The following is a 19065-nucleotide window of genomic DNA, read 5'->3' as shown; positions in this document are numbered from 1 at the left end:
AGATAATACATACAAGTAACAAAAGTAAATGAGCAACTCGGACTCCACTAAAAAACTGGGAGCATGGACCAGGTGCACCGATAGGGTAAGCGTCCTCTGCTTTTCTAGATACATCCACCGAGTTGCTCATAAAAACTAAAAAAAAACTCAAGTTCGGGGTAGACGAAAGAGGAAAGTAAAAGTATGACACGCTGAATAAATCAGTTTTCATGGTGCAGATGGAAACACCTTAACGTTCATTAAGGACACGTCATGTTTTTTGCCGTGGATTATTATTTTTCACCCTGGTTGTTTGCAGCTACAGGCTATCCATGGATGAAAACATGGATCGATGAAAAACTGAAAAAGTTCATTGGAGCCTCGTGATAAAGGTAGTCAAAGTCATTGAAATATATTTTTTCTAACAGCAACTGAAGTGCCAGAAAATGGTAATTGGCCTCAGACCCCTGTCGTAATGCCACATTTCCGAAGTCGGCGCGACCATAGTGATTTGTTTTGTGTATACATCATTTAGCCTAGCTACGCCCCTGCTTGTTCCCATGTACTTGCTTGAGTTTTGCATAATTTGGATGGGACCAGTGGCAGATCCATAGATTAACAAAGAAGGGGCAAAGTTTTCCTCAAGAAAATGTGAAAAAAAATGTTTTATATTCAGTTTTGTTAATAATACGAATTTGCTCAAAAGTTGATTGAACTCTATTAATTTCTTGGTATTTTTTTCATTTTTCGACGTAAAAAATAAGCGGGCTTCTCTTGGGTCAACGGAAATCGATGGAGCATATCAACTTACTAGTATGTAAAACATGCAGTTTCTGTAAATTGTGCATTTGAACGAAAACACTACAAAAATCAATCATCGACTAGGTGATATATTTCACAGTGTATTTGTAAGGGCGGGTCATATTTTGTTTCAGAAATCTTTAAACCGCAAACATGCCATTAACCTTTAAACACTGTAACGATAATTTTTATTCTTTTATTGAGGTATTTATGGTACATAAGTACATTTTATACATACTCCAAGGAAGATAATTAAATCAGCATGGTAATTCAAGATACCCTCCTTTGGCGATATAAAATATATATAATGACTAGCTTACTTAATAAATAAAGGAACGAAAACAGTAAATAAGAAATTAATAACAGGAAGAAAATATTCATTATATGAAGGACTAAATAAAGTATAAAACTGAACAAAGTATCGTTTTCTCACCACTTATGGTAATACTTCACACCCACAGATACTTGGGGTCGGGAATTTTTTTGTTTTTGATTACTAAAATGAAAAAAAATAATTAAAAAAAATAACGAAATAATGTGCTATAACAGCAAATATTGCATTTATATAACCCATATGAAGTTTTCTGATATATGGGGTAGACTTGTATGTCATACATACCAGTCGATCCCCATATATCAGAGTGTAAGTGCAATATTTGTTGTTATAACACATGATTTCTTTTCTTTTTTTTTCTTTTTATCACAAAATGAAAAATAAATTCCTGACCCCCAATACCTGTTTTCCCATCCAAATTTTTTTTCACATTCCATTTTCCTGCCTTGAAATTCACGTTAAAATTATCCCCTAACCAAGTTCATCTTCTGGCAACTGTCAAAGCCTTAAACGGGTAGGTCGAAGTTATCCCTTTTTGTTTAACTATTATAACTTAATTTCAATTAAAGAAACTCTCCCCTATCATTATGTTTAGAGACCTTAAAAAACTATATAATAACTACTAGAAGACTGAAATACATGTATCTAACGCTCATCAACTTACATCCATAATTTGTTACTTGTGTAATTTGTAGTACATAATATAAAAATTAAATCTACTGTGCCTACTACATAAACATGTTCTTACAGCTGGGACTACTATCACAGAATGAAAATAAAAATGTACAATCTCACCATACCTGCACTTGACACAACCTAAATACTTGTACACAGGATGTGAAGATGGGAAAAAGGAAATAAAAATGAATTATCTACTGAGAAAATCAACAGTTGATTGAATATTTTCACCCGTAGACACATCAAGAGCACAAACTCTGATTTCCGTTTCTCCAAACTGCATCCGCGTCTGAATCTCTCTTCTTTTTGGAACGTCGCATTCATCGTCACTGGTATTCGATAAATGCAGTGTCACTGTTCCAACTTTATATACACCAGGTTCTGTGATAAATTTTGGGTCTTTATTTTCACTGCAGTAAATGTTAATTTGAATCAACCTTTGGTCCTTCCGAGCCGGCGTGTAACTACGTAAAATGATATCTCCGATTGTAACCGGCTCGTCAACTACGACATATTTATCGAAGATGTCGGTACACCAGTCTATCCCTTGGCGCGACACCTTCTTTTTCAACGGATGTTTCTTAGGATTGTATCGATTGAGAACGCCGACGCCATAAGTCAAAGGGCATCTCCTGACATTGACAATGGTTGGGTCAAGGCCAAACAATACGGCACCTGTAACAGTAATTTAAATTTCAAAGGATTTTGCCAATAAAATCTAAGGTTGTTGAAAAGTTTTTTGGGGTTTTTTTTCAAAAATATTCTTTAGCCTGCAGTTGAGGCTTTTCTATAGAAGTTTCAATTGAATATATCTAACACATTCTCTAAAATCGCACAATAAATAAATACCTTTAAGAATGGTCATGGCTACCCCTTGTGGAATGATGATCTGAATGGAGTTTCCAAAAGTTTGGCGTATCTCATTTTGTACAATAGAGGATTCAGCAAAGCCTCCAACAAGGAACATATACTTCAAATCTGCAAAGAAGACCGTGTTTTGTACACATATAATTTTATAACCCCACTTATGGAGGTAATGATCATAGTGTCACCTGCCGTTTTTCTACCTTTTCAACGTTTTCTTTAATGTACTTATATGTACTGTCAACTTAATATTTTGACAGACGTTTTATATTGATATGCCATATCGTGTGATTCGAAGTCAGACTTGTTTCTTGTTTCTTGTTTTCAATATGTAGTTATTTGCTTCATGGAATCACTTCCTTGAATGTAGCACTTATAGATAATAAACGAGTGAAGTCTTCAAATGACGTTTTTTAGTTATATGTTTGACTTGTTTGTAATTTTAATCTACATATGTCAGTTAAGGTGTATGACGCTGCTGCACTATGATATATCTTTTGGATTATTTCCAAAAACAAAATGTACAATTGGCTACCTTTTATGGTCTATTATGACAATCCATTATTGAGAAATTTTGTTGGTTTTTTTTAACATGGGTGTTGTAAACAAGAAATTAAAATGTCCTACTAACATTTATTTTTTTGTTACAACTAAATTATGTTATTCCGCAGCAAACACTGTAAATGTCATGTGCCTTTTCTTTGGTATGACGTCATTCGACATTATAAATGAGTTAGCTGTGCCGGTTGGTTCAAAGCTTCAATTAAGAATAAATTGCCAAAAATGTCTTTCCATTTCAACTCAGAATCTGCACTTACCTGGTATGTTATTATTTAGGATGGTGCCAATTTTTTCTTTGATTTTCTGTACAGTCGGACGAAAGAGCTTATTCATAGCTTCTGGGGCCAATCTAAGCATTCCTTGTGAAGACCATGTGACATCTTTATCTCCATATCGTTTTATTGCAGTTTCAATGGAAGTAAGCTAAAATGTTAAAAATGAGTTATAAGGGGTTATATAAAACGAGGGTGGCCTTGTACTGACATTTTCATCCAGGTGGGATTGTTGTCTCTTTCACACATTCACCATACCTTTTCTCGTTTTATATACTGTAAACGTTTAATTTTCGCGGTTGCTAATTTTCGCGGATTCTGTCAAGTGAACATGTTCCTGGGTATCAATATTCGCGGTTTCAAAAAGTCATTAGCGTTATATAGTGCTAAAAATCAATTTCGCGTGTTTTATTTTTCGCGGTTTTCTGTCAACAGCAAAAATTAGTACGTATACAGTAGTTATTATACGTTAACTTTATCCCTTTGCCCAAGTATTGGTTTACAAACACACACAAGAAGAAAAGGTCTCAAACAAAATGCAGACCCCGACTGATATTTTTCGGTATAAACATTCCAATGTATTATTGTACAGTGAACCATGAAATGTGAACCAAAGCAAAACAAATTTGGGTCCATTGGTCGAGACATTAAATTAAAATACATAAAGCACTTGTAACCTTTGGCTTCCTATTTTGATAATTTTGATTTTGGGTATTTCTTTTCACCACCTAATGGGTACGTTGTTGTTGGTCAACAATCCTAAATTCCCTTATCAATATGATATAAATAATGATATAATATTCTTCCATAATAAGATGATAAACTAACATTCCTGGTAGAATTAGTAGTCTTTCGGTTGTTAAATTTAAAACTCTTTAAATTCGTAATGACAGTTATAGTAATTGTTACCAAAAAACCCTGAACATTTGACATTTATGTATATTTTAAGTGAAATAACCTATTAAAACTTTTGTAAAAATGCTTGGTGGTAAATTGATTGGGCCTTCGTGCAGTCTTTAGTTCCTCGTTCATAGCACATCCTCTTAAAATTTCCTGGTCGATTTTTTTAATGTCATTAAATAAATAAAAGTAAAAAACAAGTTTACATACATAACATGAAAGACATAGTTATGTTTATTTTTTCATTTTCTTAACATAGGTTTTCACCTGAAGTTATAGCCCCAAATACTTTTCCAACATAGATTGACCCAACATGCGAATTAATTATCTACAAGTAGAAATAGGCCTCAATTTTACTTTCTTGTGGTGTCAGCCAATGATGTGCCTACCTTGTGTTTTCTATAGTAATCTATGAACGAAAATGGCAACGCGATATTCAGAGGTGTGGTCTTGTCAGGAGATGCTGATCTCTTTCTCGATTCAAATGCTACAAGCATGTCAATCCAGCCAGCCGATCTCTTAAACTTGTACTGCTCTATAATATTCTTTCCGAATATCTTCATCATTAGTTTTTCAAACTCCATATCAACACCTTAGGAAAGAAATATAAACCAGAGAATAATGCCAGTCGATTATAACTGAGTAAGATAGAACATTTTTTGTCAAACATTTAAGTGTCCTAAGATATTACAAGCCATGCACTATTATACGCGAATTATACTGAAAGTAATGCGAACATCGGAATATTTTCCAGTAAGCACATCAGTAATTTTTTTACAATGTACATGTAGTTACATTTTATACAATGTAGATGCAGTTATGTTAAAACATAAAAAAAAATCAAATTATTAGTATATTTTCTTCCGATGTGTATAATATGTACAACCAATACATACCAATAGACCCATATGGTCCACCGCTAGCTTTATGAAGCTCTGCTAGTTTGCCCGTGGTATCTAGCTCATGTACAGTGATGTCCACCGTTCCTCCACCACAATCAACCACTATATAACGAGTTCCTGAAGATTAAAATTTACATTTATTTTAATTATTGTATAGCATCATTACATCATATCACCCACAGAAAACCAAAACTATGTAAGTTGGCAATGGATTCTCATATTACATTGTACATGACTTTCTATGAGCAACTCGGCGGGTGTTTCTAGAAAAGCAGAGGACGCTTACCCTACCGGTGCACCTGGTCCATGCTCCCAGTTTTAAGTGGAGTCCGAGTTGCTCATTTGCTTTTGTTACTTTGTATGTATGAATTTAGTTACTTTATGTTCTTTGTCGTGTATGTCTGTTTTCCATGTCTGGTCTTTGTCCCTGGATTACATTCTTTTGATTACCGCTACAACCTTGGTTCCCATGATTACTCCTTCAAACTAATGACGTCATCGGCATCAAAACGTGAAATGAAACGTTTTTATTTAGCTTTGCTTTTTTAAAAACTGGAATATAAAGTGTCTTATATATGTAGTTTCATTACCTGATGACGTTCATACTTGCACATAGTTTTGGATGTCATGTTACAAGATCATATTGGTCATAAGTTATTTCCAAGTTCTGACTAAACGCAAAATCAAAGTATGTAGGATAGTTCCTGAACCAAGTCAATGGTAGCATTCTCATTTGAGAAGCAGTGTTACAAAGAGAGTGATCAATCTAGCATGACAGACTTTGAGTCTCAATTTGATTTTGAGAACTTAGTATGGGGCAAACAGTTTTTCACAAGGTAAGAATTACTACAATATCAAGGAAGACTAAAGCACATCATTGTATCATTATGTCACTTACCACATTAACAGTGTTTTGGTCAGGATTTCAAAAGCTTTAGTCACTTTTGGGGATTTTGTACAAACACATAAAAAAATGACTAAAATGGGTCAAAATTCAGGAAAAGGCTTCTGTCACTTGAGAATATGATTGGTCAATAACTAAAATGACTATGCCTATAAAAATAACGGTATTACTGCTTTGTGAAGAAGATTTGTCATAGAATATACGTTTGGGAAAAGTGGTATATCTTACTGGCTATATTAGCCAGTTACACACTGGATATATATAGATAGGTTTTGACAGTAAGAAATGTAAGGGTACAATAAATAAAACTTCAGATAGGTTACAAATGGAAGTAAAGTTAACATGCTTCATACTGTCATTCATAGATGAGTAAGTTTAGGACAAGATAGAATAGAGAACAGGCTCAAAATATTGAAATACCTCGAAGAATCATATCTATGGAAAACTCGTTCACTGGAAGAAAAACAAAGAATAAAATTTAAATAAATTTGCATGTTTTATAGTAAAACTCTAGTATGCACTCCCATGACATAAAATATATGCAATAAAAATGTACTTATCCCGAAAGCAGCTTACTTAAGGTAGATGCTAACTGTCTCATGATAAAAGAAACAAGCACTAACTGCCTTTATGCCTCTTATATGAAAAAAAGCAAGAAGAAAATGACCAAAATGCCAAAATAAACACTGTTTCGGAGGTTTAAACTTCAAATGAAAACCAATAAAAACAATAAATAAGGATCACCGTTTATTTACACCTCTGAACAATGTTACCTTGATTAGAAACTTCAAAGGCATCGTCCAGATTTACGGGTTCACTCCTTGTAGGTGACTGTAGGGGGCGTTGTTCCTCAAGAACAAGTTGGTGCATTCTCAGCTTTCGACAAAAGATTGACGCTGCCTCTGGCTCTAGTGCTATCAACAGCTGGTCTGGGCATTCCTCGGATGCGATTCCAGCCTAAATATTAAGATGGTTTATATTTCAACCCCGTATTGCTTCATTATTTTTTGCATGTGTTTGTTTGTTTGTTTGTTTTTGTTTTTTTGTTTTTGTGGTTCAACAATTTAGTTGGTCATGAAAATCTACACCAGGGTCCTGCATGTACGTTTCCTTTTCTATTGAGTTCAACTAAGGTTGATATGTTTATAAAATATATCTTATAATTCTCATTGAATGCACTGTCTCTTTTTTTCTTTTGGTATGGAATAAAACGTAGAAATGAAGGAACAAAGGAACAAAAATCTAGGCTTGAAAAGTTTGATGTGGTTTATACCTTGTAAGCTGCTTGTCGCATGAACTGTTTAGCTGGTGCTTTCCATATTGCAGGTACGCATACTACCCATCTGATGTCTTCATTTAGGATCCTGACACCTGATTGGTCGGACAGTTCTTTGATCACATGATCACGAAAGAAGTTGAGAGCGTAGGTGAAAATTTTCAAAGCAGGATACGGTCTGCCATTTGCTGCCGTTAACATAGTTTCAGTTGTTAGGTCCTAGAGAAGAGTTCGTATTACTCTTAGTTACATTTTGAAAACCGTCAATATTTTATTAGATTAATAAGAGTAATTAAAATAAAAATGTATATTTATTCAATATTTGATAGATTGTTTATTTTACTACAGTTTTCCATTTATTAGTAGAGAGATAAACAATTAAATTGACAAATAGAAATATCACTAATACACAAAATTCAAGATCAGTATTTTGAAAGTGACTTCTCTCCTTAGTCTGGGTTTGCATTTGGTGTTTTTCCCACTCAGTTCGTGCTAGATGCCCCTCAGACCGAACATCTGGGCCTCCCTCCCTTCGTTTTATTTGTATTGGGTTCCTTTTACCATTTAGATGTGGCTATACATGTTCCACTTATTATTATTCATATCATAAATATGATTAATCATTTCGGCCATTATGCTAAAATTCAGCTTTGAACCATATGATTAGGTCAGTTATTCAATTTGAACACATAAAAAAAACAAAAACAAAACAATACTTGATATTTTTCTAGTCATTAAAAATAGCCATAACACTTCATTTTTGTTTTCGCCAATTAAACAAGAAAAAAATACGGTGATTAAAATGTCCTTTATGCATAATTAAAACAATAAACTTAAAATAATTTATCAAGGGAAAAATACTGAATATTTTGTGTAAATTTATAGTAAAATGAACAAGAATGCAAAGAATGCACATCAAAGATCAAAGGTGTTAAAACAAACGATGTTTGTACTTTATACCCAGTAATGTTAATTTGATATTCAAATGCATCATCATATATTACTACATACAGCTTTATTAAATCAGTGAATCAATTCGAATCTATCTTTACATCATAATAAACAAGCTTAAATTGTCGTTCAACATTTGTAGATCCGTAATAACTAGATACAAGGAGCATGTCAAGGCATAATTTATAAGTTACAATGAAGACTTAGTTTCATTTCCCAGCCTTTGTTGTAACACCCATATACTAATAGACAAAACATGTTTTATAACTACAAAAAAAACTTTGAAAGCGTTAGTTTACTAGTAATGAATAAAATGCTTATATAAATATCACTTTTTAAGCTCTCTTTTAAACTTGTCTTTTTTTTTCTTTAAAATCGCAATTTTACTTAACTTAGTTTTTAAAACTCACTGTTGCGGTGTGAAAAGTCATCTTGAACTTGTCAAAGTACAACCATTCTTGTGCCAGTTCCTTGCTCATATCATGATAGTTGTCCCTTGCGCTGTAACCAAAAGAATGGAAAGACCCATCTGGAGTCAACAGCATGGTTGTAGGTGTTTTCTGGTTGATAATTCCAGGATCCCCACCTTCCCATTTCCTCATCATATGAATACTGTCTGGGTCCCGGGTAAAACTGAATGCATATCCACTATACGCTGTTCCGAAATCTATAGCGACAACCACGAAATGCCCTTTATGCTTTGGTGAGGGTTGTTCTGCTGCAATGATGGAATTGTCTAACGTCTGCAAGGCCTCTGTGGTGTCAATGGAAAGTTCTCTTCTATGAATTATATCTGGCGAAGAGGTCGATAGATCGACCGAAACTCGACTCGGTTCTGTGTTCAGTGATTCTTGAACAATTTTTTCTATATTGTCCTGACTAGTAGTGCCATCTAGATTGTCAATTTTCTTTGGGATTTCTGCTTTCTTTACAATTTGCACATCGGCATCGAAGGGTTGTCCATGTGATTTATCCTTTGCTGCCTTCACTGAGTCAGCAGATGAAGATGACGACGATGAAGATGATGACGATGAACTCTTTGATCTTCTTAGTTTTGATTGCTCACTTAAAGATTTCCATGTTTTATTGTCATCTGGTGTATCAACTAATGGCTCTCTACCTATATCTCCCATGTCAAAAGTGGAGTTTTGGATGGAAGAATCTAGTTCATCAGCCGACGATGTTGGTTGTTCCACAACAATTTCTTTCTCAAGTGACGATAATGAAGTCCTCTTTTCCAGGCACGGGATATCGGGAAATAACGGTTTAAAACCAGGGTCTCGTGCTGTTTCAACTTTTTCAATTTTATGCTCAACAATAATGTCTTCAAGCGGACTTGGAATTCGAACTGGTTCAATCTTATCATCATCGGAGTTTTTGTCCAATTCAATATCTGACCTAGAACTTGAAAATTCTTTTTTAGTTCTATCAATGTGTCGATCTAGAGACTTAGCATATTCTTGCAGAGTCTTAAAAGGACTTTGATCATCAGTATCAATTTTTCTAGGTGTATCGGGAGATGAGATATTACCCCGTGTTTTCTCATCTGTTGAAGACAATGGTAGATGCTTACCGTCATAAGATGAAGAAGAGGCACTCCCGGTTGCTACCGTTGGTGTTGATTGCAACGCCTTTTCGTCTGTTGGAGTATGTGAGGTACTACTTCCAATCAACGATGGTGTTATCTTTTGCTTACTTTTCTTTGTATCTCTCTTCTTTTCTTTTTCAACTTTCTTTGCGTCCAGTTTTGGGTCCGTTATCTTAGCCTTATGAGTTCTATGGAACAAATGTGATAATTTATCGAAAGGAGATTCTGGTGTGGACGGAGGCGTTGCCACTGATTTAGGTTTCTTTCGCTTAGTTTGACTTCCATCAGGCTGCTTTATCTTATTCGTTTTCAAATCAATTTTGAAAACGTTGACTTGTATTTGCTTGTCTTTCTTCATGTCAACCTTTTTCGCGTCCTTCTCGTCTTCTGTGTCACTACATGAGGACGACGACGATGACGAGGAGGAAGACTTAGATTTCTGCTTCTCTTTCTTTCTGAAATGGCTTCTTTTCTTTGTTGTTTTCTGTTTTGTGTCTTTTGAATCTGCAATAACAATGAAAAAATGTATTTTAGCTGTGTATGATAAACAAAAATTATGATACATGTAAACAGTTAAGATCATGAAAAAACATGACTAGCATTAACCATTTATCGTGCGATGGACTTTTTAACATTTTTTTTATAGAACTAGTTAAAGGTTGGAACAAATTGAGAACTTACTTTTATGTGAAGCTTGACGGCAATGCTGGGTGTGAATGATTTATTTGCTTAAATACGTTTGATTAAATCTACAATTAGTTCTAGAAAGCAACGGAATGAATAAATAAACAGAAATTTACATCCATTATACCTAGCTATCGAACAGTCGTAGCTTCAATGGTGAATTAGCTAAGGTGATTTATCAGTTAAAAGAAAGGAGGCCTCGATGCATAAAATCAACGAAATTGTGAGCTGTTTTAAACTTTCACCGGGCAAAAAAATAAATGTGTATTGTTTAAACAGTAGTAACGCATCAAGGTTCAGGATATCAGCTGCACATATGTTCAAAGGATCCCATAACACATTCTAAGTAAATATCGGCCTACCCAATTTCATTTCAATGTACATATTTTAAAATTTAATGAACTTAGAACTCTCACAAATGTCAGTTGGAAATTGTCGCCAGAGTCCACATTAGATAAGAACTGAAGTATATGATAACATGTAGGTATAATTATTTATTTGATTTGAGCATGTCTTGAGTGTTTGCAGATACCTGTAACGTTTACTTATCATTTTATGACTATCTTTATCAAAGTGGTTTTCAAACTGTTATATCTTTACAATGGTTACTTCTAAATATCCAAACAGATAAACAATTCTCAAATCCCAGGTCACGTAAACACCAGGTACGGCGTATGGCCCGAGGAAACATCCCCTTTTTTTATTTTTAGGTTTGACAAGCACTAATTTAAGATATGATCTTTCTTCAAATCAAATCGAACGAAACCGAGAACGTGTCACATATTCGTGTAGTAACAATGAAACAAATTCACTAATTATTTCGAGGTGGTTAAAAAAATCAAAATATAATTCAAAGAAAAATATTAATGTTCAGAGTGTCATGATTAAGACACATACTTTTGCTTGTACTTTTTTAGGAAGGCCAAAAAAGTCCACTATTGTTGAATTGTACGTTTTTTTAAAAATCATGCAAATCCAAAAAAAGAGTGTCCTGTTTAAATACATGATATAAATGCACAAAGTATATCATTGATATACAAGTCCAATGACTCTTCTTTGATGGGTGTATTATGATATACAGATGTCTGTATGTCTGTCATGCCGTCCGTTCGTCTGTTGTATGTGTGTGTTAAAGTAGCGATTTTTCTCAAATACAAATTAATATTATAAACTTCTTTTTATAGACACAAAAAGCAATTAGTGAATAATTATAAAACGAACATTTTGTTTCCACTATTGTGACAGGTAACATTAACTTCGACCCGATACAGAAATAAGTTGTGGAAAAGAGGTCCCTAAAGCATTCTAACTTACTAAGCAATACATAAACGTCATCTCGTGCTCCTTTGATAACGCTTGAGTTCACCAGCACCTTTCGTGCGAAAACCGTGAAGAAATACTTAATTCTGTTAAAAAAATGAAAACTTCGTAATAATTTGTTGTTTCATGTCTTATGATGAATTAGCGGTTTGTTCAAAATAAAGATGATGTATTCTTTAACGTGAAGATAATTAACAACACGAAGGCCTTTCATATATAGAAATAGTTTTTTTTTAAGACAGCATCTTAAACCTGTTACATTCATTCAATCTGCAAGAAAACCTGTTTTCATAGCCTTGCATTTCTTGGCACAGAAAGCACTTCAAATTTTAAAAATCATTTTTCTTCCATTTTAGACGAAACCAGTATTCAAATGTATTAATTTTGTTACTTTCCCTTTTTATGTAGATTACTAGAAAATTCTATATTGGTGGCAGTGTATAAAAATAATTGTAATCTTGTCTAAATGAATGTATACAATTTTGACAATATTTCGTTGATGCATGTGAAAAATAAGGATATAAAAAGGTCCACTACGGACTAGTATAAAACGCTAGAATAAGGCAAACGTGAAGAATAAAAGCCAGAAGATAAGTTGACTTATTACGTGTGTGGGAGTAATCTATTATAATGTCTGGTATACACTATTATAAAATAATGACGTTAGATCATTAGGTGGCAAAAACATAAATGCCCATGGGGGCTAATAGATCATAAAATGTAGTAGTTTTTTTTTTTCTTACCATGTGTTTTTTTATGTATTTGCTTTCGAAGTCTTTCAATGTCAATGAAAAGTACAGCTTTATAAAACATCAAAAGGTGGAGACAAAATAATTGCAATGGCTGTAAATAGTCTATTGTTTACAACTGGTGTTTTTAGGGACTAACAACAATCGGAATACCACATAGACTCAATGGTTATTATTTCTTATCATAATGAATGTACTCTTATTTGACCTTTTCTAGAATGTTGTTTTAAAGGTTACCATGGTAGAAACAAATTGTTTTCCTATTACGTAAAATGAACTTTAAACGTAAGAGCTGAAGGAAAGAATCATCTTGAGCTAATTGCTGTAGCTTAGTTTAACGTGAACATGTGTCACATAGTAAAACATACGAAATTTTTACATGTACAGACCTGTAACCCAAAGCGAGACATGTTAAAGATAAGTTTCGAGTATATCAAAGATATGAAAAAAAATGAACTCACCCAGTTTTGATGCTGTAACGGGCATGGTCTGAACTCCTGTAACTTTTTCACTAACTATCGGTTCTGCGATGTTAAGGTTTTCATGTGATTTGGAATATCCTTTGTCGCCGCCTTTGAATGATAGTTTGTGCACAAGAGAAGTTATCTTTTCTGGTATTTTTAAGCTGAAGTCCGGCTTCTTTTTGCCCGAGTCTTTCGTCTTTTTGCCTTTCTTATTTTCTTTAGGCGTTGGTTCGTCTGTTTGAGAATCTTTAAATATTTCTGGAGATGTTTGCTCAATTACCATATCTGCTTCTTTGTCAGGGACGTATGGCATGTAATTCTCTGGTATTTCCAGTGACACTTCCTCTGACTGGGGTGTTTTTATCTTTACAAGGGGCTGGTCATTCTCAAACGCGTTTTGTTTTTCATAATCTGCAGTGCCAGCAGTACTACTGTTGTTTTTATTTCCATGTTCTATATTTACCTGCACGTCTGGTTCGGGTGCTAGTTCTTTCACCTTCGAAATATCCACCTCTGCAATAGGCATGGTCTTTAACTTTGCTGGTGCACTATCTTGTTTCTTTTTATCACACGACTCAGAATCAGACGAACTTAATGAGGATGACGAGGAAGACGACGACCTACTTTTCTTATGTGTTTTGTCGTCAGAGTTTTCGGGCTTTTTTATCAACATCGGATCGATAATAATTTCATCATTTACAGACTCGAGTAAAGAGTCGGCTTTTGGCAAGATCACTGCTTCAACTTGAACGTTGCCTTCTGGTATGATGTCTGGAGTTGACACACTTGGAAAGTTGTTGATATTACTTGTTTCACCATATTTGATATCGGATTCTATGGAAACCGTCGGTTTAATCAGTGTTATAGTGTCGTCTTTATCAACTGTCGGCGTCTCAAAATTCGGAAATGTCGGTTGTTCAATATCAATAATCTTGCTAGATGCAGGCAACATCTCTGAAAAGACTTTTCCAATGCTACCAGTTTTTCCTTTTTTCTCAGAATCAGACTCTGACGTACTCGATGAACTAGACTTTTTCGCGCTTTCATTTGTATCAGGCTTTTTAGTGTTGTTCTTCTTCGATTTAGGCTTTTCATCGTCAGACTCTGAAGAGCTAGACGAGCTAGACGAGCTAGATGAATTAGATTTTCTTGACCTTATATCTTGGTCAGATGGTACTTTTTCATATACAACCAGTGTTTCATCCTTGGGAGACTTTGGTATAGAATTAATATTAATATTTCCTTTTATCTTTCTATCTTCATCTGATTCGGAGGAACTGGATGAGCCGGATTCTTTCTCTTGTTCTTCAGTTTTTGACGACACCGGTTTACATGAGTCATCATCTTTCAAAGTATTCCCAACTGAATTACAATCAACATTTTTATCATTGCTGTCTGAACCTTTTTTCTGTATGTCACTGTCATCCTCAGAACTTGATGATGAATTAGAAATGGCTGAATCGCCTCGTTTAGTCTTTTGTTCAATAGGACTAGGTGTTCGGACAACAATTTGTAAATTGTCATTCTTGGATTCAGTATCCCCGCGATCGTTATCGTTAAGTTTTGTCTTCTCAGCGTCTGATGCAGATGAACTAGATGAACTGGACCTTGATCTTGCTGTTTGTACGGTCCCCTCGGTTGTTTTCTCTGTAACTGGACATTTCTCCTTTTTGTTGTCATCTGATTCAGATGAACTAGATGAACTTGAGCTTGAACTAGATTTCCGACCAACTTTCTCGTGGGGTTTTATTGGTTCCTTTTCTGCTTCCGTTGTGTCATCATCAGATTCGGAGGAACTTGAACTGCTGGAATCGTTTTGTGTTGTCTTTTTCTCAATTATGATAGGTGTCGGTTCAGGTTCGTGTGTTCTGTCATCACTCACTATGATCTCTGGCTTATGACATTCTTTATCTGTAAAACAGTGTTGTGCATCATCACGACTTGAAGAACTAGATGAACTTGACTTGCGCTGTTGTTCTATGACCGGATCTTCCTTTGGATGTTTGGGTTTCTTCATTTCGTGATCAGATTCAGATAAACTGGAACTAGACTTGCGCTTTATATCTGTTACTATAGATTCTGGAGAAGGAGCAAGTTCGTGAACCCTTTTCTTTGTTTCATTATCAGAATCCGAAGAACTAGATGAACTTGAATTGTGCTTTTGTTCTATGACAAGGTCTTCCTTTGGATGTTTGGGTTTCTTCATTTCGTGATCAGATTCAGATGAACTAGAACTAGACTTACGCTTTATCTCTGTTATTGTAGGTTCTGGAGAAGGAGAAGGTTCTTGAACCCTTTTCTTCGTTTCGTTATCAGACTCCGAAGAACTAGATGAACTTGATTTGTGCTTTTGTTCTATGACAGGTTTTTCCTTGGGATGTTTGGGTTTCTTCGTTTCGTGATCAGATTCAGATGAACTAGAACTAGACTTACGCTTTATCTTTTTTATTGTAGGTTCTGGAGAAGAAGGTTCTTGAACCCTTTTATTTGTTTCGTTATCAGACTCCGAAGAACTAGATGAACTCGATTTGTGCTTCTGTTCTATAATTACTTGTTCCGTGCGAGGTTTTGTTTTTTGCATTTCGTGATCAGATTCAGATGAACTAGATGAACTATACTTGTGATTTGGTTCTATTACCGTAGATTCTGTAAAAGGGCAAGGTTCTTTAACTTTTTTCTCTGTGTTGTCATCAGATTCAGAGGAACTAGATGAACTGGACTTGCATTTTTCTTCTTTAACAAATGGTTTTATAGATGAAATTGGTTTCTTTGTTTCTTTATCAGAATCAGATGAACTAGACGAGCTTGATTTACGCTCTTGTTTTACGGCTTTTGGATCTGGGTACGGTTTTGGTTCTTGAACATCTTTTGCTTCGTGATCAGACTCAGAAGAACTAGACGAACACTTTTGTTCTATAACTATTTGATTTGCAAGCGTTTTTGGTTCTTGAACATCTTTTACTTCGTGACCTGATTCAGAAGAGCTAGATGAGGTTGACTTGTGTTGCTCTTTAATTATTGGTACTGAGGATGGTGTTGTTTCTGGTACAATTTCTTTTGTTTCGTGGTTTGAGTCAGACGAACTAGATTCGTTTCGCTTAATCTTTTGATCAACTAAAGAACAGTTGTTTGTCTTTTCATCTTCTGATTCAGATGAACTTGAAGAACTTGAACTTGAACTTGAACTTGAACTAGATTTCGACCTTTGTATCTTTTCATATCTTTTAACATGAGGTTGAGGTTCGTCCACTATGTTTTTAATTTCTTCCGTAATTTCAGTATTTTCGACTTCTTTCGGGGAGTCTTCAACCTCATGTGTAATGTATACTGAGGGATCACATTTTAGAAAAGTTTGGTTTAGTGGCTTTAAATGAGAAACATTGGATGTAGACAGCTCAATGACTGGTTCTAAGATAGTTCCACTGACTTCGAATTCGATTGGATCAGTTTGTGTGTCAACTATTGTAATTTCATCGGGCGTTTCTTGGTTTATTGGTGATTGATTTTTGCGTTCATCTTCAGAAGATGATGAGGTAGATTGTTTAGTGTCATCCCGTAAGTCGGGATCAGGTATTATAATGTTTGCGTAATCATGGTCGATTTTCTTGTTTTGGCCTTCTGGCTTTTCTGATTTGTCTTCTTTCTCCGACTCGGAATCGGATGAGCTTGAACTAGAAGATGAACTAGAAGATGACTGACTAGATTTGCTCTTATCAATTAGGTTGTCAGATACCTTCGGTGGAAATGATTCTGATGGCGTGATGAACTCGGCAGTAATAACAGGCACGGGGATTATAGAATCATTTACATCTTCACCGTCAGTATTGTCTGTTGACAAGCTTATTTTGATGTTGGATATTTCTGGGGCATTGGATGTATTTAATTCTGACTCGTCAGTGTCTGACGTTTTCGAAGAATTGAGATCGTACTGATCTTGAGGAACATACTCTAGCTCTATTTGACCTTGGAAAATCATCCCATTCTCATATGACTTGTCTCCCCCTGAGAACTGTGAGTTTGATGTTGGCATGATAAGGACATTGTCGTGCATATAAACCGGGCCATAGTATGTAACTGAAAGTCTTTTTGAAGAGTCATCTACATTTTCTTCCCCAAGAAGCTCTTCATTATCTTGTATTGGTTGTAGATTGATTTGGTCTTTGATTACTTCCACTTCTATAGATTCGGGTGGCGAGTCGACCATGATTTCTGGTGGTGAGGATGTTGGTAAAGGTGGGGTTGCGCTATAAATGCTTGATGCTATGTTATTTTCAGTGGAGGTTTGACTATGTTGGCTGTTTTTGCTAGAAGTGGAGGAATTTCTGCGAATAGTTGACTTTTCACCGGGAGATGCAGTTATTATTTCAGGTAAAAGCTCTCTGTTTACTAAAGGTGTTTTTACGTGGTCAATTATTTCGTCTTCGATACTTCCTACAGAAGTGTCATGTTCAGAATATTTTATATCAATATCAATATTGTTTTCCTTACCGCTATCCCATGGAGTCTCATACACTGTATGACGTCTGTCTGCTGTGTCGTATTCCTGAGAGCCAGTATCCTGATATATTTCCGGGATTTGATTTGTTGCTTGGACGGATATTGCAGATTCTGGACTTATCAAAATTTCCAGATTGGAAAGACGGTCGTCATTGCCGTTCAATTTCGAAACGTCCCTACTAGAATGAGACGACGAGCTAGAGCTTGAACTTTTTCTTTCACTTGATTTCTTTTTCTTGCTCTCGCTGTCACTACTAGAACTTGAACTACTGTCTTTCCTTTCCTTTGATAGAGGTTGACTAGGTTCCTCGTCCTTTTGTAATTCTATTTCACCTTTCTTGTCTAAGTCAAACGGTAAAAGTTCTGTATCACCATTTATATCTGCGGATATCGATAGCTGTGGTGGCGTTTCGTCTAAACTTCTGCACGATTCAGCTCTAAAAGGAGTTTCTCCGGACCAAGTAAGGGCGTTTTTGTTTCTATTGTCCAGCACATCATTTTTTTCTCCGTTATATCTTCTTAATATGTTTATGTCTTTTTCGCCATATGCAAAACTCAACGGTCTACTAACGCGTGGATTTCGCGCAGTGATCACATCATCCGAAATCTTGCGGTAAGTTCCTGTTGGGCTATCATCCTTCAGCACACGTAACGAATAAGCTCTAGCTACTTTATATTTCTTTCCCGACATAATTTATAAATTCTCACTTTATTCCAATCACGTCTTTATGCATAACAAATCTGAATGTGTTCGATGGAAAATTAATAGCTATGTTAATCACTCAATTAACGCAAATTTCGCCGCAACAATTCAGATAAGTCATAAGACTGAAACTACTCCTCACCTCGACCACGCATAGCAAAATGAGATTCTCCTACGAATACACAAATTTTATCATCTTTTCTCGTTCTAATGTCACCGTAATAATTTAATTGGACATTGTTATATGGATGTTGTAAAACAAGCGGTCACCTTTGCACATACCATTGTTTAACTAGTTGATACAAATTTCTGTTAGAATTATGCCAAATATTTATGACATCTCACGCTCGTAAAAGCCGATATATTTATACATAAATATACAAATGACGTCCTGTTTTTATGACCATAAGATCTTGAAATATTCCTTTCCATATAATTGTCTTATCCTGTCTTTCTTTAGTCCTTCCCTAACCTAGATAGGTTAAAAAAAATGAAACACTGATCTTCATTTCCAGTGGATGCTTTTGACATTTATTTGTATGTAATCCTATGCACAGGTAAACCAATGTTATATAATTTGGACATATTCTGTCACTTATATTAACACATATTAAATAATAGCAATTGTAGGTATTGTT

At 35.0% G+C, this 19065-nt stretch overlaps 1 protein-coding gene across 2 annotated transcripts; it reads right to left on the bottom strand.

Annotated features, from left to right (window-relative positions):
• Positions 1-961: 961 nt before the first annotated feature.
• Positions 962-18989, bottom strand: LOC148621611 (uncharacterized). Of its 2 annotated transcripts, XM_088576167.1 has the most exons (10): positions 13225-18989; positions 8833-10514; positions 7469-7690; positions 6969-7152; positions 6616-6648; positions 5286-5408; positions 4779-4981; positions 3475-3640; positions 2642-2770; positions 962-2467 (listed from the first exon to the last, which is right to left on the bottom strand). In XM_088576167.1, the coding sequence occupies exons 1-10, from the start codon at positions 18413-18415 to the stop codon at positions 1983-1985; spliced, it is 8418 nt and encodes a 2805-aa protein (XP_088432293.1). In that variant the 5' UTR covers positions 18416-18989; the 3' UTR covers positions 962-1982. The 2 variants fall into 2 exon arrangements, with proteins under 2 accessions (XP_088432293.1, XP_088432294.1); XM_088576168.1 differs by lacking the exon at positions 6616-6648.
• Between the last annotated feature and the right edge of the window lie 76 nt (positions 18990-19065).

This window comes from Perna viridis, chromosome 3, assembly GCF_037379345.1.
Source record: "Perna viridis isolate PV_CMFRI_1.1 ecotype Kerala chromosome 3, ASM3737934v1, whole genome shotgun sequence".
Lineage (NCBI taxonomy): Eukaryota > Metazoa > Mollusca > Bivalvia > Mytilida > Mytilidae > Perna > Perna viridis.
This window is presented reverse-complemented; position numbering and strand designations above follow the sequence as displayed.